General features: G+C 40.0%; 1 protein-coding gene and 1 long non-coding RNA gene across 3 annotated transcripts; one reads left to right on the top strand and one right to left on the bottom strand.

The window, feature by feature from the left end:
* Positions 1-12: 12 nt before the first annotated feature.
* Positions 13-4,369, top strand: LOC135251418 (uncharacterized). The gene is made up of 4 exons (XR_010329141.1): positions 13-445; positions 1,623-1,758; positions 1,941-2,023; positions 2,961-4,369. It is a non-coding gene; the product is annotated as an uncharacterized LOC135251418 (long non-coding RNA).
* arhgef15b (Rho guanine nucleotide exchange factor 15b) lies at positions 4,159-21,901 on the bottom strand. 2 transcript variants are annotated; one of them, XM_064328837.1, is made up of 16 exons: positions 21,423-21,901; positions 15,254-15,785; positions 12,291-13,322; positions 12,143-12,200; positions 11,923-11,981; positions 10,289-10,539; positions 9,892-10,052; positions 8,992-9,144; positions 8,562-8,691; positions 8,294-8,368; positions 7,518-7,610; positions 6,661-6,815; positions 6,416-6,580; positions 5,984-6,069; positions 5,778-5,882; positions 4,159-5,642 (listed from the first exon to the last, which is right to left on the bottom strand). In XM_064328837.1, exons 2-16 carry the CDS (start codon positions 15,672-15,674, stop codon positions 5,470-5,472), a joined length of 3,117 nt encoding a protein of 1,038 aa, XP_064184907.1. In that variant the 5' UTR covers positions 15,675-15,785; positions 21,423-21,901; the 3' UTR covers positions 4,159-5,469. The 2 variants fall into 2 exon arrangements, with proteins under 2 accessions (XP_064184907.1, XP_064184906.1); XM_064328836.1 differs by having other exon boundaries at positions 15,254-15,790; positions 21,429-21,901.
* Positions 21,902-23,932: the final 2,031 nt, after the last annotated feature.

The raw sequence follows: 23,932 nt of genomic DNA, 5'->3' as shown, positions 1-23,932 counted from the left end.
TGTTTTCCATTTCAGTGGTAACATCAGGGTAACATCTCATTTGAATACCGGTTGTACGATGTTGCAGGTTACGTTAGGAAATGTGCTTAGGCATTTATATCCTATCCACAGAAATTAACTTGCTCATTGAAAAACGAACTTCCTTATCTTTAATTGGCATATACTGTACTAGGCCTATTTCTTTATCGTGGCTTGTTTAGTGTACATGCATAGGTACTGTATGTAAGATCTTTGCTGCAATTCCCCAGGTTGGTGCTAACGTTAATTTCACAGTGCAAGCAGACTTCTCCCCCGTTTATGTTTGTATATTTCCGTTTTGCTTCAAATGCAAAAATGTATTGCAGCACCTATCGGCGGCCTATTCTTTCCAAGTATGAACGACGTCAGTTGTCACTGTACCGAGAAAGCCACCGCCAGCGGAACTGAACACCAGCAACGTCAAAAGGTAGCACATTTTTAAATGAATAAAAAAAAACCTTTAACGATGCTATAGGACAATAGAAACCAAGAGCTACAACCCCAGAAGTTTTCAGTGTGCAAAAGATTGCATAAGTCTTGATTTAGACGATAAACCACCGAATGCCTTATCTGCCATTGTAAAGGCGACAGGCCATTTAAAGCTTCTGTGAATATCTTCTATATCCTTAGTTTTTTTCCGAACAACGGTCTGGGCCTATTGATAACATGGGCTACAATAAGAACCACAGAGAATCAGCTGTCCCTATAAAAATAAATTATGCTCAACGCGCGCACAGTATATTTCTCTTGAAATTATGATCACATTGTTTTGCCTGCAGTTAGAAATCCTGGAATGCTTATCTATGTGCAAAAACTTCAACTAAAAAAATAAAGCTCAAACTGAAAACATTTGGGGCTATATACTTTCTGTTCTTGTAAAGCAGTTTTCTTAAACATTTTGGTACATCACAACGTGTCTGTGATGTGTAAAGAAATGCCTTGTGTGTATCTCATGGGGCTGTCGAGTGTAACGTGTTGTATATTTGAGTTGATTGGATTGGAATTTGTTGAATAGGTGTTGAGTAACTCACAGCAAATGTAATGTGACTTAAACTTGGCTTGCATTCGGCGATGAGATGCGGCCCTCTTCGCAGATAGAATAAAAAGCGGAGGGGCAGATCTGGTTGCTGAATACAAAGTGAATCGGCAAGTGCCCTCTGGCACTCGGTCAACACTGCCGAAGTTGGTCCAGAATTCAACTGACGTCACAAAATCTGGGCCAGATCTATCCCAGACCATGGAGCTAGGATTTGAGCCAGATATGCTCTGATAATCAGGCCAACTATATGCAGCCTGAAATCTGGTTAATTAGAAAGTAGATAATGATAACCAAACCAAGCATTGCTTTGGCTAGCGTTTTCACAACTGAAATAGTAACCCACACAGATACATTTGAAGACAGAGGCTATTTTTTCACCGCCATTGCCTTACATTATTCTCCAGTAAGCAGCTTAAACAGTGCAGTCAAGATAATGCTGTAATAGTGCTGCATAAGGCTCATGTACCTTTGTTAAATATGGATAAATCACAATGGATGTGCAACAAATAATTGTGACTGCGATTTCCTTTAAACTCCTGCTCCTTTCCACCTCTCAACACTGTAGAACCCACATCCAGTTGTCCTTCCGACATACTCCTCCCGAACTCTTCATCATCCCTCGTTTCTGTCACTGTACATGGCTGTGGGGCCTACGCAGTGGAACTTGCAAGTGCCGGGCTACAGGGGGATTGCTTTGCCAGGTGAACATAGGAGTATTTTACCCTGGTGTACTATTGGCAGTTCCAGCAATGTTACTGGAATTTGGATAATATTTACATTAAGGTTTAATATTTTTGGTTCTATTGGAAATTTTAGGAAGTTTGCTCATTTAAATGTTCTTTTTTTGTTTTCTGTTTTATGTGCATCTCTGCTTCTATTTCAGCCATGATTCCCTCTGATTTTTTTTACACTGACCCCACTCTACCCCCAGGGAGTAGAGTATCTAATGGGGTGACTCAACTGGAGGTGAGTGTGTATAGTTTTTGCATAATACAAACAATGCTTTTGCAAGAGAATTATGGGCACATTTGCACAAACCATTAGTCATTAATCCAATATACTGGCCAGTTGTTACCTATGCTCTAAATCAAATTTTAGATAACTCAGTGTCCAGTGCTCCAAATGATGGATAGTCAACAGAGAAGCAGCCTCTCTTTTTAATGTCTTAGTAATGGTATGTCTTAGTAAGTTAGGTTAATTAGGTGTACTCTTCATTTGTTGAAAAGCAGACATAAGTGTGGTAAAAATGATAGTGCTTGCACACACTTCATGCTTCCACAATGAACTTTCAACTGTTCAATTTAATGTTTCAATAGTAACCTGGTGGAAATCAAAGGGGATTGAAATGTCAAAATATATGGTTTGTTGTAATATAGTGTATGATCACTTAAATGTTTAAATGTCCCTTTTTTTTTGTGTCAAGATAACTAAATATCAGAAAATGGTACAACTAATATTTATGGATTATAAACGTGGTGGAGTTTTCAAGAAATTTTGATAGAGTCCCCTCCGAATCCCTCAAGACAACACATACTGACCCCCCTTGTTCTGTAAGATTCGGAAGCTGTAGAATGGCAGTTTTTCAGATGGAAACCCAAAATGTGGATTTCAGAGGGAAAAATGGTATGAAAAGAAAAACTGTCAGTCAAAATATCTAATTTCATAGACAGAATGTACAAAGTACAATGATTAGAACCCTAAACTCCAGCATTTTAGTGGTAAATCGTGAGGTATAAGTTTATTCTTGGTGTGGATGCATAACTGAACAATCCTGTGCTGAAATTCCAAATATGGAATAATCAAAAATCTTTGTTACATTTTAAACATTAAAAAAAAATTAATAAAAAAAAAAAGTTGTTCTAAAACCTTCCTCCTCCCAATCACTCCCCTTTCTTGTCTGTAGGCCTTTGAGTGTTGTCAGTTGAACACTCCTCCTCCAGTCATGTCCATTATTGCAGATTCGCCCTCTAGATTAGACCCCTTCAGAGCCAGACCCTACCCCACCCGGGATCTTGGCTCCCAGATGTGGACATGGGACAATCTGTCAACTTTCAGATCCAGAACTGCACAGGGACAAATTTTGGAGGTCATCCAAATATCTGCAGAGGAAGATGAAGCTATTACCAGCCTTCTGAAGCTGCACTATCAGAGCCAGCTAGAGACTGCCTCCAGTGACCCTTGGGGAAACATGACCGCTCAAGATCTTACAGTAGATGATCATCAGTCCCTATGACAGCCAGCTTCAACTCAGCCACCTCTTTCTGATCCAGGGCCTTCCTCAAACAGTGTAGAAGTTTTGATGCCATCACTCCATCTCAGAGTGTCAGCCTATGCAGGGGTCTGATGTAGTGACAGAAACTTCCCGGGTCCTGTTCAGTGTGGAAAATTTTGTGACTGACCATTTTGGTAAGGAGCCACTGAGTCTGAGCCAAGGAGCTGTATGAAACCAATAAACTGAGAAACTACGCTGCTTCTTACCTGCAGAATAGGAAGTACTGACCATGAATGATGGGAAACTTGAATAAAGGCCTGTGATGAAAATAATTTTTGAGTCTTCTGAGGAAGACCTGTAGCTATTGTGAGATGACAGACAGCAGAGTGTAGAAATGTCCTGGGAGTGAGACTGGGGAACATTGGAGCTCACGGGGGTCCTTGAACTGTGTGCAAGGAATAGCATGTTTTTGGCAGTGGGACATGGGGAACATTGAGGTTGGGGGATTTGGTGTCTGTGGAAGGGGCTAAACCCCCTTGCTCAGGTGCCAAAACAAGCACAAATAGCACATTCCAGCTGTGTATTATTTTCCATTGTTTCTTGTGTATATTGTCACTTTTGGAAGCTGACTTCATAGTTCTTTTAACTGCTTCCTTTCCTGTTGGTTTAAAAATATGTACCTAGCCACGTGATTGACATTAATCAATCTGTGTTTAATGTTTGGGTTCAGTTTTCACTTTGTAAAATAGAAATAATGTTCATGGCACTGATGCAAGAATTCTGTTTTTGCTTGAATTAATAAAGCGTATTTATGGTTATTATTTGATGCTTCTGTGGCAGACATTTCAGATACGCTTTGCCAAGGAAAAAAATACAAAAATGGATAATGTGAAAATGCTATGAAATTGTTTATTAATAAGTACACAATTAATCTCAATGAAAGGAAAACCATTCACATACCCAAATGTTCATGGGTGGGTACACATCCATCCACACAGAATATCAACATCAGGGAGTGCTGTATCACCATATAGCCCTATACGACTGAAACGGACTGGTTGTCCAGGACTGGTTTTAAAACTAAATTATCTATATACAAATACAGTACATTCAGCAATGGTAAAGTGGTCAGTTCTTTTGATAATAAAAAGGGGAATTTCCCCATGAAATATATTATTGAGATACGAATGATTTATTCCTGCTTTATTTTACAAAAGTGTTTGTGTTTGTTTCCTTTACTGTAAGTAAAAATGCATAGGAATTGAATTGCCTAGTGTACCAGTTAGTCAACTCCAACATCCTATTCTGCATTAAAGTCACTGTTCATCTAGGGACAAACAAAAAAGGAAGAGCAACATGTACAGTATGACCAAGCAAGAGCTTCTGTTTTTTTAATACATATTTTCACATAAAATATGGACATAATATTATAAAATAATTTATATAACACTTTATGGGAGTAGATGGTGAACTAGTTGGGTCAGGTCTATTGTTACATGCAGCAAAACCTAGATCATTCCAGATAATGTTTTGTTTTGTCAAAAGTGTTTTCTGCAACTCAGGCCCTTCTATAAAATTCAACCCCAGGTGCTATCAAAGTTCAGAAAAGTGTAGTAAACCATAGGTATTCATTTACTAAGCAGTATCAGTGTTGTAACTCCTCAAAGTTCATTTTCCTACTTCAGTTATGATGTAATTTTCTGTTTCAAGATGTTTTCAAGTTCATCTGGTTAGTATGGATGTACAGGAATGAATGTATGGCGTGGGTGCAGTGTGTGCAATTATACTCCAATTGACACATGGGCAGCTGTTCATGTCCCATAAAAATGTGAAAAATTTGTTTCATTTACAGTAGGACATTCCTGCAGAAGCACCAGTAGTGTTGGTTCCCCAAGACAGGCAAGGGTATGGTGTAAAATACATACACAATTTACAATTTAGGAACAAAACAAGTGTTCTGGCATTAGTGTTCAGTGTAATGAATGAATCAATGAATCAACCCACCCAACATTCTTTTCATACAGCATTCAGGAAGTAGTGTCCATCAAATAACTTCCCTTTTCCAGTCCCTGAGTGCACATTTGCCACATCCAATCGGTCCAAGTGTCTTCAAGCAGGCTGCATCTTTCTCTCCTGGGCTGAGGATGTTTTCAGCTTGGGATGGCATCCCAAGGTTATCATGTTTCTGGTAACAGTTCTGCTAAGGTCCAGACCTAAACTTAGATCCAAGGGAGAGGGCGCTCGCTGCCTGGATGACTCTGTACCTTTCGCGAAGGTTGCGCCTTCGAACGTGCTCGTTGGTAATCTCTAGAACGTTGCCCACAGGGAACCAGCCCTTTTGCCCATCAGACAGCCTGATGCCCTCATACCAACCTGGGGAGAACAGGAAGCAGGGGAAGAAGGGGAAATAAAAAGGATATATATAGAGATTAGAAGGAGGTAAAGAAGGGCAGAATGAGTGGAGAGGGAAAAGGTACAGTATACTTGGTACTCTTGTCCTCTACTCACCCTCATTACCCTTGCGAATAACATTAACGATTTCTGCAGGTTCCAGTGTGAGCTCATCTGCCTGCTGGGCAATGTATGGCTCTACACATTGTACCTGTGGGCAGTCTGGACACATACACAAACAAAGGATCAGCATCAATAATTTGGAGGATTGGGGGCTGGTAGGGTGGGTGTGTAAGTGGTATTCAGTAGTAAGATATACTTACCCCAGTCCTCATACACAACCTCCTCTACATCTCTTTTTGGGTCATCAGGGTCAGGGAAAGCTGCCATCCACCTATGCATGTCTGACCTATACAGCAAACAGGGATGTGATATGGGAATGATGCTATTCTACTCAGCAGAGATGATTGTAGAGTTTCAGTACAATGGTGAATGAATCCCTGAACATCAACAACTAGCTTTAGCACATAACCTTCTAAAGCTGACTTTGTGCCTTCATTCTATTCCAGTTTTGTTAGATATACACCTCCAAACCTGCAAATACGAATGGGGCAAATGCATGTAACTTTTTTGGGTGAATGAATACCTACATACACTTTCACAACATGGTGAGTGCCTCTACTAGCTGTATGCAGTAAACTATTATAGAGAGAAGAGTGCACAGAACACACTGACACTGTGCAGACTTCACTCACTCGGTTGGGGCTTTCAAAAGACGCTCGCTGATGCGACCCTGGTGGTTCTCCAGCAGGATCAAACAGAAACAGTTATCGAAGCCTGGACCGGGAGAAGCCTCATCAAAGACCTTCACCTGGACCAGCGACCGGTGGGCATGGTCAATCACCACATACCGTTCTGAGCTGGAGAGGAGGAGAACAAGGGTTGAAACTCACAGTTAACTTTAATGTCTAAATCTAAATGTGGAAAGTAGAAAGCAGACCTCTTCTTGCTGGTAAGGATGAGGAGGTCATTGAAGAGGATAAGGAAAACTGGGGTGAATTTGGAACGGATATTGAATAGAGAGACTCCTTTGGCCATCTCCTGAAGCTCCCCTTGTTTTGCCACAAAACGGTTCTGGGAAATAATGGGAATGGCCTTTGGACAGAGAGAAAAGAAACAACACACGCATTGACTTAAATAGTTGTAAATAGCAGGCAGGCAATTCATATATTTGCAATAAATACAATATTCTTGTACATTTTATCGATATATCAGCATTTATTAACTCAATGATTTGGGCCAAAGCCGATTAAACTTCTCCTGCCCCCTGCATATTTATGTAAAAATTAACGTTTGTTATAAAACTGGGTATGGTCTCTGTTTAAACCACCACAAAATCAAGACATTCTAAAAAGATCACGCAATTTCAGGATAGCACAAATTTAAGAGATTGAATAACAGGTAGGATACATCACAATTATGCTTCATTGTGGCAGCATATTGATGTCTGCAAATGTATAAAAATACATTTCTATTTGCATCAGTACTTTAGAGTTAATGAGAACTGTTAATACATATTCCATTTCAGAATTATAATTGTTGTGATACGAGTGTGTTGTAAATTAGAAGATTAACCCTGCCAGCATATCAATAACCCTTAATATACACTTAAATATGTTAACTGTTGTTTCTTACTGACCCCTTATATTTACTTTTTAATTGTGATGTTTCGTTCTATGTACAGTAAAGAAAGAAATCTTCAATTGTATGGCACATAATGTCACAAAAATATAGACATTATGCACATCTGTAAGAACTGTAAGTTCACTGTGTTACCTGGCAGTGTCACATACGTACCTTTAACTTGTCAAACTCCAGGGTCTTGGCAATATGGATCAGCTCTTCCGTATGCTTCATCTTCCCCACCTCTGTATTGCACTCCTCAATGATCTATGGGGAGGCGGGGGGAGCAGTAAAGGGGAAGTGAATGCTAGGGATCCTTCAAAAGCCAGATAACCCATAAAGAGATAACCCATACTTCCATGTTTCCTGTTTTGACATCGCAGTGTACGTGTTGATCATCTTGGTACAGCTTGACACAATTGCTATCCATGTAGAGGATATTAATATATTTTTTGTAACTTTTCTGCCACAATTTTAAATGTCCAAACCACAATAATTTTTATATTAAGTGATAAGGAACAGGATAATATTCCAGTGGAAATTCTTCATCCCTGGGCCATGCTATGCCAACTTTATTACCATGTGGATTATTTTCTGGACATTTGACCATGTCACTGAACCTAGTGCTTCAACTAGATGTACCATTTTGGAGGCCCCTGAACATAAAACAACAGAATCTTACAGGAAAAAATTTTTTGTGTGGTTTTTCCAGGAGATCTTCCAAATAAAAGGCTTCTCTTCTAATCTGGCTGATGCCGTCCCAGTTTTAACAGATTTCCTTTGTACGAAGTCAAAAGATTACTCAGTTTATCTCTCTCCTCACAAGAGGATATCCTTTGTTGTGATGGAGACAATAGACTGCAAAGTGACACAGATTTTCCAGAAGTGGAGGGGATTGTTTGCTCTGTGTAAGGCATGAGAGAGAGAGTGGAGGAGGGATGGTTTGTTACCTTAGAAACAGCGGCCAGGGCTTTGGAGGCAGTCTCCTCCTCCTTTGTCCCTTCTTGTGTCCGTTTAAGGATATTCTGAAGATAGAAAAAAGCCAGAAAATATTTTGATCTGACATGAATCAGCCTGTACAAACAAAAACTGTACAAGATTCATGTTACTAAAGCAACTGAATGAGAGCACCATATAGAGCTACATTTTATTATTCTACATATACTGCTTTGTTGGTAAAGCATCTTCCCTGCCCTTCCCAGACAGAAGCCCCCTCACCTCAATAAGCATCTTGATGCGGGTGATACGCTGGAAGGGCAGCAACAGGAAAGACGTGAAAGGTAGCCGTTGACACTGTGGTGACTCTTGCAGGCGGGAAATCACAGTCGCAAACTGTGCATTCTTCTGCCTGTGGCCAGGACAGTGGGGACACACCAGTCAATGAAATGATAACATGCCCTGAATGTGTGTCCATTGCGTGTAGCTACTGTCTGACAGAAAGGAGGAAGGTTCTTAAATTTTCACAAACAAAATATTGGTTTTCTTTTTATACAGATACAGTATATTGACTAACCAGCTTCAGATGGATTCCAGATCACTGCAGTGTATAGTTACTCCATGTACCAAAATTATGTAACAGTGAGAAACCTAATGATTTGGCTCATGCACAAAACCTGGCAGAAATGTCCAGAATCTGTGTTCTGCTCACATAAGGTCGGAGTAGGTCTGATCCTGGTATATCTGGTTACGAACGTAGTCAACGTAGGCAGGGAAGTTATGCTGGGCATGGTAGTAGATGATGTCACAGATATCTGAGATCAGTATGCTTTTTTCTATCTGTTCCTCCAGGTCCGTCAGAAACCTGTCAGTAGGATGTGGGGACAGGGGCAAACAGAGAGAAAGATGCTAAATGAAATCCCGTTTCTTATGGTTCATTTTCACTAATGACTAGAATGACTACAGTGTCAACAAGACAACAGAAGACAAGAGGATCCAAACAATATCCAGTTTATAATCTGGTGAATTAAGATGATTTGCCTTCAGGTAATATGCAGAGAGGTCAGAGCACTCCTTCTGTAGTCAGTGGAGACCAGCCAAAAATGCCTGTTCTACAGGGCCTATCCTTAATGTTTATGGGCTTTTTGTCTAAAGTTCAGTGGCAAGGGAATAGGCTACTTAGCAGAAGCAGCAAAAGTAAATGCTAGCCAAAAAAATACATGCCTGACATAACCATAGTAGATAATCAGATCATCTCATCAAAACAGAACAAATGTGGCTGTGAAATGTGACTGGTGGGAGAGTAACCTGATAGTAATCTAGATCATTGGCCCGCAATATAATTCAGCTGTGGGCTGAACAACTAAGGCTGTATTTGGTCACAGTGCTGCATTATGAACTGTGAGGGGAAAACCTCATGCATTCAGAAAGTCACATACAGATAATCATCCCATGCTTCCCTGCAGTTCAGATGTTCATAATGAGCTTAACCTTGAGATTTATGGAGACTGGCAATTAAATCCAGCATATGTAATCAAGTATGGGTTGCTATACACTTTGAGGACACAACAGACTCTTGTAGGCACTGACTGGCATCCCTTTCCTCTCTTACCTCTCGCTGACCTCACGCACGCGCACGATGTTGGAGAAGAGGGTCTTCTTCTCCCGGACGATGAGCGTGTCCTGCAGATCACGAGACTCCATAAAGTGATCCGTAAGCACCCGGAGGGAGCGCAGGTATGAGGCCTCTGAGGTCAGCACTTCAAACATACTCTGAGTTGTGCAGGGAAATAAAGTGCAGGACAGTGTTAACAGACAATCACTCTCAATCATTCATATCAACTTCATCACCAGATTCAAGAAATCAACATTTAAAAAAGCAGAAAAGATCCATTCATTCACATTATGGATTCCCCCTCTTTCGTCTGTGTCCCCTGCACCTCCCTCTTCAATTCCCATTTTGTTCAGCCTTAACTCCATTTCTATGTTCCCTTGTGTATCCTCCTCACCTCCTGGTGCTGCCGCTGCACAGGGCTGAGTGCCTGCAGGATGCCACTGTCCCTCACTGAGGGAATGTCCTGCCACAGCGTGCTCTGTGTGGAGCCCCCCCTGGCCCGGCCTCTTCCCTCCGGATCAGTCCCCCTCCGAACGCCCCAGTCCATTTGATAGTCCACGCTGGTCTTACTAATGTTTCGGCAAACTGTCTGCCGTTTGATCTCCTTGTGGATGACCGTGTCGCGATACGTCTGGTAAAAGGGCTCTGAGGTAGAGTTTGGCTGGGTTAGTGCTGTCCTGATTGCCATAATGTGAATGATATTTCTTAAAAGGCACATATAGTGCGCACAAAATTAGACAAAGACATCATGGAGAAAGTGGAACAGCTACAAACACAATTACTAATGTATCTCAAAAAGCCTGAAATTCAAACATAGAGTGAAAAAATGAAATGATTGTTATCCCAATTAAGAGATTATTCACTTAAAATATCATATCATACTGTACATTTATTGAAAGTATCTTATCATAAATATATTATGGTGGGCTAGAGCCACACCTAATTGTCGAGTGGGCGCACACACCTGGCTTACATTGGCAAATGAGCCCAGGTGTTAAAAGTGGGAGGGAGAGACTGGGAACATTTTTTTACATTTTATACATTGAATTTTATTTGGCAGATGCTTTTATTCAAAGCAACGTACTAAAAGTGCATATCGTAGGCCCCTGGAGCAACTACAGAACAAAGGTCCTGAATGACTAATCTCAATGTGTCCAGCAATTCTCTCCCTCCCAGGGGTGTCACCCCACCTGTGACACATATCTTAATTATTATATCTATGATAAGATATCATACATCTAAGCAGGGTCCTGCATTTTTGAAGACCAGGTTTAAAGCATATGAGTAACCTGAAATCTCTATAGCCACTCTAGTTGAACACATGTTAAGGTACATAGGTGTGGTTAAGCAGAGTTCATCCTTGTATAGAGACAAACCAAAGGGGATTTATCACATTACCGGAATTAATGACAACAGCATTTTAACAGTGGAAGAAGCAAGAGACCTTTGTTTGAAGAAACATGCATGTGTGCCAAAGACGTGTCAGTAGTTTACTGAGAAATACTTAGAAACATTATAAATGACAGAAAGGCATATGATTGTGCATTAGTAGAAAAAATTTGTGATCGTTACACGGCTAGTTGAGATTATTCTGGTATAAAACGGAAAATTGTTAAGAACTACTGAACAGTAATTTCATGAGAAGGCAGAATCAGCATTTTGCCACAGTTAAAAGGAATTACAGGCTTCAAACCTGGTCAACGAAAAACACAGTGCCGTAATATCAACATAAGTTTAAACTGTGTTTCACCATGTACCCATTTTTAAATATTTTTCTAAAACTCAACAGAAATAATTAGAATATTATAACAATCTGTAATTTTAATACTATGTTTCAAATACTCGTTTGATAAAGCTGCACACAATTGTAAGAGAAACCTCATGCCATTAAGTGCGCAGACTTGATTTACCATATTGACATGTTTCTACATGTTCTACCATTCAGTGGCCATATGCAACCCATGTCTATCTTGTATTAGCTGTAGTGGAAGAATGACAGAGACAGTTACAATGCCACCGTATCCTCACCATCTTGGAGTTGAGTTTTCAGGTCCACAGACACTCCCCTTGATAGATTTTTAGGACCCCTGGTAAAGTAAACATTCAAAAGAACATTCAGAAGAAATATATCACCATATCAAACTACACAATTTTCTGTACTACTGGAAATACAAATTGCTATTAAGGATGCCAAGGAGGATGATGGTGGTGTTAATGGAGAAAATCAGGGAAAGAAATATGAGCTTACAGCTCCTCTCCCAATGTGTCTTCTCTCTCTCTGTCACTCTCACCATCCTCCTCTATATCTGGGGAAAAAAGAGCAGCAGGAGCCAACACTAAGAAAAAGACAAAAGTGTTTAATCAATGAAAAAAGTGTTACAGAGTGCAATACCCACCGCTAGGTTGTTGAGTGGATGGAATAGACAGGGTGCTTAGGCGTCTGCCTTCTGGGCCAGATTTTGGGGGCTGTGGAGGGGGCCGGCAGGGAACGAGGGGACTTGTGGACCGTGGGGGAAGCCGGTGAGGCAGGCGTGGGCTGGACGGCAGACAGTGGTCAGCAGCAGGTTGCAGAAGAGGCGAGCGGTGAAAGGCATTCCGTTCCTCACGGGAGAGCTGGGACAGAGTGCTGCTCCGAGGAACACTGGCAGGATGAAGGCTCATGGGAATGGGGACCCGTGCAGGAATGGCTGGGGGCACGTCCTCTGTTCCCTGAGACAGAGGCGGCTCCAGCTCTGTATTGTATTCAGCATGAATATCTGTAGGACAGGACAGTCTGCCCCGGCGACGGGGTTTGGTGGTGTATTTAGCTGGGTTTATGGGTTTCATTTCTGATGCTAGATTTGGTTTTACCAAGGGCAACATAATTTCCTCCAGTGTGGTATCATATACCGAGTCCTCTTCCTCTTCCACAGTTGCATTACGAAGACTAGGAGGTAGAGTGTGGGAGATGTGGGGAATGTAGGAGGTCAACACAACCTGGGGCACATCAGTTTCCATTGACCTCCTCCTTGTTTGCTCGCTCATCATGATGTCTAAAACTTCCTGAAACTTTGCCCTCTCTGCCCTGCCCAGCTGGGCCCCCTCCTCCTCCACTCCTGAAGACCCACTTTCTTCTTTCTCTTCTTCTTCCACCTCTTCTTCCTCCTCCTCCTCCTCCTCCTCTTCCATCTCCTCCTCTGTACCACTCCCTCCCTCGCCTTCACTTGGTTTTGCGGCTTTATCCTCCTCATCCCTGGTTCCATCCACTTCATCATCCTCGGCCTCCACAGGAACCCACACCAGCCTCATTCCTGGCCGCTCAAGGTGGCATGGGCAACTGCAGTCCTTCTCACAATGGGGGTTATAAGTCATTTCCAAGTCCTGTTCTACCTCTGCCCCCACTCCACCATCCATCTGCACTTCCCTCTGTACCTCCTTGCCATCAGGTGCTGAAAAATAGGGGGGGGGGGGGGGGTTAACACAAGACATATTTAAAGGAAAACAGTTTGTCATTATTCTTCAGGTTCTACAAAGGAGGGGACCAATCAATTTAAATAATTATAGGCCAGTCTTTTCATTGAAGATGTAACTGCTGTTAGTAGCAGCATAAAGAATTCTGAAGTGTACAAAAGCATCTTATCTGCTCAGATTCAAGCAAATGCCTCTAATCTCATTGGACGGTGCTTCATCCTACAACAAGACAATGATGCCAAACATACTGCTAAAGCAACAATTTACCATTTACAAATTTCCACAAATTCTTTGTAATAATTAAAAAGAATAAAAAGATTTTTATTTGATTCACCCCTCTTTCTTATTAGCCTTCTTGTTTGATGTTAGCCTACAAGAAAAAAAGCTAACTGTCAAAGACAAAATGACACCTTTTTCCTGCTTCCACCTGGGAACAACCTTTGAACTTCCAAATGCTTTTGACCATCTCTAATCACAGTTCTGTGTTACAGAGTCATTTCCTGCTGAGTCTGTTCCTACACGTGCATCCTGTGATACAGAGGCTCAGCTTCTCTGAACAACAGGAACCAAGAGCGCAGTACAGCATGCTCTGGCGGTAAATGAGTCCCAGCATTAAGGCGACTGCTGCATGTGTCAGTGAGTTATCATAAATGCCGATGCTTGTCAATGTGAAGTGCATGTCTATATTTCTATGCATTGTCACACTGGAATGATGATTTGCACAATCCAGACATGCCACTGGTAGACATGTGACAGAGTGTAGCAGAGTGAAAGATTTCTAGCTATTAGATTTCGAGCTAGAAATCTTTCTTTCTTTTATCCAAGAAGCTGCAATTCATCGTGACAGAAATTAAATTATTATTGGTTCTCATTTTTATTAAAAATTTTAAAGAATGACGCTTCAGGCTTTCTACCAATTTTCTTAAAACTTTAAGCACTCAGTAACCTTACATCCTGCTGTAAACATAATGAATCATGCGCCATCTCTGGTATGATCATCTTCTATTTTCCATTTTGTGACTAACTAAACATTACAATTCTCATTGAATGGAGATATTAGATTGAATGAGCTTTTATTATTATTATTTTTTAGAAAGTTATGACATTGCTCCACAGGAAGAGCCTTAAAAATGCTTTATAACTAATTTTCATGGTGTGGTAATGGAAATTGTTACATCCCTGTTGCTTACCCTCCAATATACCAAAAAAATCTGTTTCTTGTTGATCACCTGACTCAACCTGTTACCGTACCTGAATTAGTCACTTCTAGGCAAAGAAAACAGAACAATGCAGCAACAAAAACAGTTTGAGCCCAGCAATCAAAGGCATGTGGCTGGCTGTCAAAAATAGAAACAGGACATTTGCAGTCCATATGTAAAAACCACTGGTTACAACACATTCAGCACAACAGACATCAGGAAAATGTGATATTTTCTCATATAAGAAGCATGAAAAAACTTTATGTATCATAAGTATAATTTCATTGGTTTACAAATGACTACATAAATTAGAGTGGTTTTACTTCGGTTATAACAGTTGTATATATACTGACAGAACATTTAAGTGGTTGACATCACGACCATTCATTGCTTAAAGTTGTAACAGTTTACTGCTCAGTGACTGATCCAGCTGTCTACGTAAAATTGAACATATGCCATGATGCTATAACTAAAAAACAACAAGTGGGTGAAACTAAGAACTTCCTCACATGTCAATGAAAAAGATGCAGTGCACTAATTAAGGATACATGGTGACTTTTAGAGGCAAAATGCCATGGCAGGATAAAAATAATAGATACTGAGAATTAAAATCACAAGCTCCAATCACTTCCCAATCAAGTCAAGACCAGTAACATGACACCATTATACAGTGCAACAGAAAAAGGATGAAAATCATGTCAATGAACTACCTGATCGCCCTCCTTCCTCTCTGACAGAGATGGTCACGTTCTCTCCTTGTCCTGGCACCTCCTCATTGGCTTCCTTTTTCACCATCTTTACCCTGCGACTCATCTTCAATGGTAGTGGTGGGGCCTGCACTCCCGTCTGGAGTATTCGTCGGGGTTTGGGTTTAATGGTGGGGGCCCTTTTGGGCCTTCCCTTCGACATCTCCCCTGTGCGCCCTCCTCCATCCATGATTTCCTGTTCAGTGAACTTACTCACAATCTTCTTCACCTTCCCCACGTTTTTCGTTTCATTGCACTTCTTTGGCACTGCTGGACAATCTGAACCATTATGTGAGGGCTTGCTTGGCACAGGGGGCTTGGATTTGGGGACAGGTTTGGAGGACAGTGGTGTATGAGAGTGAGGGGCTGGCTCTGGGAGGGACATTTTGTTTGATAGATTCAGTTTCAGCTGTTCAATTCAGTTTGGTCCCTCTCTTCCACCCTTTCACTACACCAGTCAGAGCATTGGATCAAAGGTCACAAAAGACAAGTCATCCTCACCTGAAAGAAAGATAAAAATGTTTTAAAAAAACATTTTAATAATAAGAACTATGCTTATTCCTGAAATAGGTACTGAAGTTATCTTCCTGACCCATTATCTCCTGAGCTTGTCAGGAGCTTTCAGCCACTCCTCTTACTTCCTCACCCTGCTGTCCAATGTCCAACTGTTGTCAAAGTGCTATATTTACCTGCATATCTAATTTGAGAACACTGTGGGAAATTGTATCCGCATACTGTGTTTCATGTAACTATGTAAATTCTGTAAAACTACCAGACTTTGAAAGGTTATCCCTGGCACTTATGTGAAGCTTCAGAAAGTGTTATGACACCACTGGGCTAAGGATATTCACATCAGCATTTTTGTGTATAGCTGACACCGGCCCTTTTATATTTTGATTTCCTGAAATACATTAAATGTGTTCCATTTATGCTTCACTGCATATCAATCCAGAATTAGCTTTTCCAGTTTTTGTTATATTTTCCACACAAATAGAATTGGACACAATAGCTCTTGTAACCGCTTGTCAAGTTATGACTGCATGCTGAGGGGATGGATATAGCAGTCATTACTTGACCTGCATTCAAAACACATAAATAAATGTTTTTGTGTAGTGATACTGTACCTGTGAATTATCAGAAATAGTAGACAGTTGATAGTAATTACTGATAGAACTCTAGCATCCTGGATATACTGCACCACCAAATGTATCTCAGATAATGAATATCTATGCCCCCCATGAGTATTTTCAGATTTTAAATTGCTACTACTACACAGTTGTAAAACAATGAAGTTTATTATGGGGTACAAATACAATATTTTAGGTCACAAGCCCAACCAAATATATATCACTTTGTGCTTACACTAATGTACACAGTCCCTGTGAGTGAAAGCAATTCATGGAAGCAATTCATGTCCAGTGCCAAATTCACTAGTCAGCTTAGCCCACATTCAGGACCAGGCCAGATTCGGGTCAAACACCCAATGACACTGTTTTGGTTTTACATTCCATATCAACATTTAAACAGAACTGTCAATCTCTTTCCAGTGAAAATAAGGCAAATACCAAATAAGGGAAAGCACCCCATTGTTGTCATCAGAAACTCTGAATGTGAAGGATGCAGTGATCTTGTGGTAGGGCCTGTAGTGGCTGAACAGTTAACAGCAGTAAACTCTGCTGCAGTCATAGGGCCATCAAAAGTCAGTGGGTGTGGTGCGGGCATGTTCTATCAGGTAATGACCAATGCAAACTTGCCTTTTGGTAAACATCCATTTTTCAGTTCCATGTCAAGCAAGGACTAGCAGCTTTTTTTTTTAAGTAATAGAGTAGTTGCTCACACTGCTAATAGCCTGTTAATGTGTTATTGGTATACACATACAAGTCAGATATATCACAGTTCCAGAGGAAGACTTATAAACAAAACAGGATAAGTGTATACAGACAATCATTTATAGCTATGTCTCAGGCAGGTGGGAAAAGGTATCTTATAATATAATGAGAACTTTGTCCTGGGAAACAAAGAATGAGAACTTTGATCCACACTTACATAGAGAGAAAGTTCTATATGAACAGTGCATTAATGAAATATGAAAGACACTGTTGTCTTAATTCATTCACCAGATACCAGAAAATAACCAGAAAAATAATACCACAAGATTTCTGCTCTTGGCTGTAACTCGGCAGTTCATATTTAATTTTTTTTCCAAATGCTGTCAGGCTAGAATTATTTGAGTGTCAAATTGAGTAGACCAGACCTTTCTACTGACACTCATTCACTTTCCCTATGTTTCCCTATGGGCAGCTACTGCGAACGTTTGTTAGCTATCAGGATTTTATTACACAGAGGGTCACACTGACTATGATGGACATATATCAGACAGTCTCACACAGACTGTGCTTAATATTCTAAGAGAATAATGCTCCGGTGCATGACTAAGAGAAGTTGTACCCTTGTTTTTTTCTATTCATCTTTCTGAAAAAACAGCACCAGCTTGTTTGACAGGTTCTCCCACGTGGCATTGTGTTCTGCCGAGAAAGGCTGTTGTGTTCAGACAGAAATATTATAGTCACTTGCATGAGTATGTGTTGGAAGCACATACTCAGGCAAGTGAGCAGCAGTTCTGAAAATTCCTTAAATGTCTGAAAGAGAAGTGGAGGGCAATATGCTGGGATTTTCCACAATGTGTCTGTTCTCTTCCTCCATCCTCTTTTACTTACCCATTGAAGAGCTCTGTGAGCTCTCCCTATCCATACCCCCCTTCTTTTCTACCTCCTCTCTTATTTTTATTGGCTCTGTCACCATCCCCTTACCCACCTTCTGTCCACAACTGACCTCACCACCCCCTCTTTTCAATCGACTGAACATACAGTCCCTACACTCATACTTTTCTCAGTCACTCATCTATTCTGGTGTTTGTATTACTGCCTAATTGCTGCAGTTTTTAGAAAATGGCCTATTGAAACACAGTACAATTAAGACTCATACACCTGCTCAGAGAGGTTACTTTTCTTTCAGTGATTGAATCTCAATTCCTTAGACCCCTTAATGCTCAACAATACCACAGTTAAATAGAAAGCACATTGTCAAACAATTACTCCACAGGGAATTCATAGGCATAAGGATATGCATGAGCACCCCAGAATGCGAGAGACAGGAAGTGAAAATGTGCCCTGATACCCATGCATGCATTTGCAGAACCTATAACGGTACAGTGCTGTGAAAAAGTATTTACCCCTTCCTGATTTCCTCTATTATCGCATATTTGTCACACTGAATGGTTTCAAATCTTTAGACAAAATGCAATATTAGACAAAGAGAAAATGAGCAAACACAAAACACATTTGTTACATGAATATTTAATTTAATGAATTAAGTTAAATTTAATTGATAATAATTGATCAGCTGAGTCAATACGGCCTTGACTTGATTGCAACCAGCCCTGTTGAATCTAAACCTCCCTCATATGTTGTTGCCACAAAGTTTCTACAAGCACACAATTCCAGGATCAAAGGAAATTCCAGAAGAGATGAGGAAAAAAAATTATGGAAATATATCAGTCTGGAAAGGGTTATAGAGCCATTTCTAAAGTTCTGGGACTCCACCGAACCACAATGAGAGCCATTACCTAACAGTGGTGAATCTTCCCAGGAGTGCACAAAATATCTCCAAGGGCACAGTAACAACTCATCCAGGAAGTCACAAAAGATCCCAGAAGAACATCCAAAGAACTGCGGGTCTCTCAAGCCTCAGCTAAAGTCACTTTTTGTGACTCCAAAATAAAAAAGGTAAGTACATAAAACAGAACCCCTTGTCAGCATAACATAATTCATTTGTGCCTTTTTTGCTTGTGAAAGGTACTTATTAGTACCCAAATAGAACATTATTATACCTACAGGGTACATTTGGCAAATTTGCTCCCAAAAGAACAAAACATGTACCTCCACTGTACCTTTATTTCAGGGAATGTATTATAACGAGTTCTCAATCAATTCTAGGGTTAAAGGCCATATCAGTTATAGGAAGACTACTCCCAACATGGTAAACTGAAAGACTGCAGGAATAAAAATAGCTTATCATTGCTTACGCAAAGTTGAGTCATCCCAGGTCTTACTAGAAGCAGGTTCCTATTCCAACCTGAAGTCACAAACTGTCAGCTTCCGCCAAGTACAGTTACCTACTTAAAGTAAAACCAGGAATTGCTACATATGACATATATTAACTTTCCTGTTTCTATTTCTATTTGCAAATTGCTAAACAATATACAGTACATCCAAGGATCCAGCGTGTCCCCACTCTCACTTCATTTCAGTTCTCAATGACTGAACTGAAAATATCAAAAATGCAATTAATTTTATTCAGAGAAAAAGCGGTATTTATATGTACTCAAGTACCTAAGTGATGTAAAGACCTGCTGGCTTATAACAATCTTAACTACAGTCTGCTGAGATATTGTAATGTATAGGGAGCATTATTTAATCAAACCTTTTTTGCCACACACTAAAACAAATATCCAACCATGTGGCTGTTCTAGGGTGTAGATACAACAGCTGCATGGTTGGATATTATACTGACCCAGGTTTAGTGCTGTCCCCTAGCACTAAACCTGGATCAGTACAATTTTTTGGTGTAATGGTTGGGGATAGGATTAAGTTCAGGTAAAGTGACCGGTGATTATTTGAAAATACCTGGAGCATAACAAGAGCAGGAGATGACCATAGTGAAGTACTTCATTCATCAACATATTAAAGAGGTCACAAGAAAGTAGATAAATCCAAAAAGCGACTAGATTCTTTCTTTTTCAAAATGACATTCATTTTATTGGAGCACATCTGATTATTTAAAATCAGATGTGTGCAGGAAGCTATGATTTTGGATATCATTTGTTAGTATCTCAGTTGGAAGTTAAATATGTTATTAGTAAGTCAGTAGTTTAAACATGAATATCATAAGCTAATGCTGTCAACTCTTTCATGCTGCCATTGCTGCAGCTCTGATTTCAGGATACCAAAATGGGTGTCATTGTGATAACTGTCAAGAAAATGTGACAGTCTGATACACAACATGATGGGGGAGATGCAAGGGAAGGCCAAGAATCAATTCAGGCCTCTAGATGACCAGTAAAGGACTGTTTTTGGCCGATGAAGATAGGCAGGTACAGTAAATCAGCTGTTGCTCTCTTTATGATTTAGTAAGCCAGACAATATTTTTCCCTTGAGTAATTCAAACAGTCCCTTAAACATATGGATCCACATGACAGTCATTCACTGAGTACCACTTGGTCAGACATTATCAAGAATGAACCCAGGGGATGTATCAGTCTTTATACTTAGACCCACGTGCCAAATCCTATACCTAAACGGTAAGTACAGAGCAAATATATGTTGACAAATACCGAAGGACAATTATTTGTACAAAAATAAGGTGTATCCTAGAGTACACAAGTACAGCCCCATTTCCGACAGGCAAAAGGAAAATGTGGTTGCCCAACAGGAAAACACAGCCAGGGAAATAAAATATTTCTGACGACATTAGTAATCTTACAAAAAAAAGAATGCCACTGGTTTGCTAAGAAGATCAGTAATGGGATAATCTCTAACACAAGGGACGTGTGAAAGTGTGAATACAGCAACGGCAATCAAGCCAAGGTTTTCTAGTAAATAATTTAACGAATGCAATTTATTTGCTGACAGCCCCGTTAAGCAGAATTATAAGTGGTTAAAAATAATCACTTAAGGTAAATTTTGAGGAATGACAATACAGATTTTCTCCTTTAAGTTGAACTGCCCCAGAACTAAAATCGAAGCCAATGCATATTTACAAAATAAATATATATAGTTTTGGTATACACACGATGTCAATGTGCCATGGTGTGCCGCTGAAGATTTATATGTATGTATACCTTATGTGTCTTAAGTAAGACTAATGCCGAATTGTATGTTGGTAAGTGACGTCTGACAGGCTCGTGACAATGATCATTCATTCAAAATAACATTTACAAGGGAACACAGATCTTCAGCATACATCTTTAAGCAGATGTTTGTTTACATTTAAGTGAACATCTGCTTTCCTTATATGTTCATCGAGTGTCAAAAAATAAGACATGAAAATCTATCACGAGAAAAAAACATGTTACACTCACCGAATCAGTCATCTCGCACACTTCCCGATTCCAAAAGTAGGCAACTCGTATAATATCGTCGCTTTGTTGCCTCGGTATTTAAAACATCAGTGTGAAAAATCCGAAGTTGTTGCCTTTTCTTAGAAGTTCTTCCTCCCTCGATACACCCGGCAATGGATATAGTACTTAAAAAACGAATCAGTATCAAAGGAGAGACAAAATGAAGATTTTTATTATTTCTAATTGACTCCGTTCACGTACCGCAACAGAGTTTCTAAAAAACCAATTCGCTCAGTAATACTGTAGTTGTTTCATTTTAAGTCCAACCTCCGTGGAGTTCTTTTCAATGATTTCATGAGGCTGACCACCAGCCCTTTGTTTCATTTGATGTACTTTGTTTCCTGCCACTATCACTGTCGATTTGCCGTATGGGATAGCCCCAGGAATTGATTCCCTCCCTTCTCTTTTCGCCTCTTTCTCTTTCACTCGGTCTGTGTGTGGAAAGGGGGGCAAGAAGGAGGGGCCATGTATTGTGTAGATGTAGGTGTGGTAGGCTGTTTCACCTAAGCAGACATAGCACAAGTTTATGGTGCGTTTAATCATTAAACCCACGGTTTTGCATAGAAATTTGAACCTTTAAGCCTGTTTTTTAAATCTTTAAAAGCAACTTTTTGGTATAGGTTATACAATTGATAATTGCATGTAATAGCTCTAGCTTATTTAAGTTGTGTATTTCATATAGGACACCAATTCATGACAAAACGTTTCAAAAAATGTTTATACATATACGCGTATTTACATAGGGAATCGCTACGTGTTTGTCAAACAAAGCAGTTTAGTTTCTAAACTAGGAAACTGCATCGCTTTTGCCAGTTGAGCAGGTGCCCAGAGCTGCTCGTTGAGGATTGGCCAGGTTCTTCGTCACTACTCAGAACACGCCCCTCTGGCGTCTGTCTGGTCCGTTTCATTCATTGATTCATCTTAAAGAGACAGATGGATAGATGGGGACTACCAAATGTTAGTGAAAGAACTGAATGAAATCAGGATTACGGTTGAAAAGTATTTTACATTTGTGGTGATTTTGTCTAGAAACTCACAACTTAACCGGGAGTAGCCTATGCGAGATGAATGACAGTAATAACCTTAATAGTAGCGTAATAGTGCGTGTGTGAAAGTCGTTTTCTGTTGTGTTGGTATATATAATCGATAGGCAGTTAAAGCAAAGTTTAAACATGCGCCTGTACATTATGTTATTATCTTGAATATAATTAAATATTTTTAAATCACGTTATATATATATATTTTTAAATAGCAGTCTACCAATCAAGTAGCCTGTTTTAACTACCCTACTCATCAGGATGTAATGCCTCAGTTTATACAAAGCGCAAAGCCGATTCCACTGCCCCACCGACTAGCCTATGGAAATGTAGGACGCTGGCAATTTTCCCCCCTTTCACCCTTTTTATGTTCTTGTTGTTTTCGGTCATTACATTTTTTATTTTGTTTTTATTCAACGTTATTTTCTCAGCAGTAATTTTGACATGCTTGTTTCTTGTTGCTGTGTTGGCCGGACAAAGCACATTAAACATGTAAGTAACTCTCTCAAAGAGGCTATAAATGCGGAGACTATTTAAAAGTACGTCTCAGGAAGAAGTTCTTATTGTTTCCTAACACTAGTTTATGAGCCATTTTCAATTCATACGAGAAATGTTATAATAATACAATTTGTATGCACGCTTTGTGTGCAAGTTGTTAGTTTCAGTTAATCTCATGAGAAGACATTCGGGAGTAGCCTACTATTGCCAATCGATAAAGCAAGCATTACCTGAAGAAACTAGACAGAAGCGGCCAAGATAAATGAAAATAAATGCCATAGATGGGCTTATGTCGGCTACTTAAATATTCCCATATGAAGCTGCACAATCGAGCCATTAACTCCTCAGTGACACACTATCCGACACACTGTTTGGGGGGATGTTTCTGTGAACATCGGATTTGTAGGCTACTGACAAAACTAATTAAAACCTTAAAAGCTACATATGTCTACTGATTAAATTGTGAACATGTGTTCAGTCAATTTATTCCTAAACTGGAAATGGCTTTGCCAGATGGAACGAAATAGTATTCGTACGATTTTATGTTTTCAGCACTAAGGACAGCGTCGTTGCTGCTCTGTGTCTATTCCCCGCAAGCCCTCCATGGGCTATTTGCTGCATCCAGACTTTGCTGCATTGAGTTTTTTTATACGAATCTTTGTTTAGCATGTGAATACACTTTACTAAATTACTATGGCGTATTATTATAGCAAGGCCCAAAACCTCATTGAAAACCTGAAAAATATATTCTAGCCTATAGCCTACCCTTATTGCCATTACCATTATATAAGGGAAACATACCTTTATAATGTCGCCACATTAAAGTACCTGGAATACAACTTGAAGTGTATGTTTTGAATGGAAAGTAGTTCCGGTCATTTGGCATTTTCCGAACAAGTTCGACGTATGGTGGTGTGGTAAATTGGCATG

The sequence above is a fragment of the Anguilla rostrata genome, chromosome 3, assembly GCF_018555375.3.
Source record: "Anguilla rostrata isolate EN2019 chromosome 3, ASM1855537v3, whole genome shotgun sequence".
NCBI lineage: Eukaryota > Metazoa > Chordata > Actinopteri > Anguilliformes > Anguillidae > Anguilla > Anguilla rostrata.
This window is presented reverse-complemented; position numbering and strand designations above follow the sequence as displayed.

Coding starts and splice junctions, on each gene's coding strand:
- arhgef15b (XM_064328837.1), bottom strand. CDS start 15,674: ATGTCCCTCCCAGAGCCAGCCCCTCACTCTCATACACCACTGTCCTCC. Junction 13,323..15,253: donor AGAGGAAGGAGGGCGATCAG/GTAGTTCATTGA, acceptor CCTATTTTTCAG/CACCTGATGGCAAGGAGGTA. Junction 7,611..8,293: donor CCCTGGCCGCTGTTTCTAAG/GTAACAAACCAT, acceptor GCCTCCCCATAG/ATCATTGAGGAGTGCAATAC.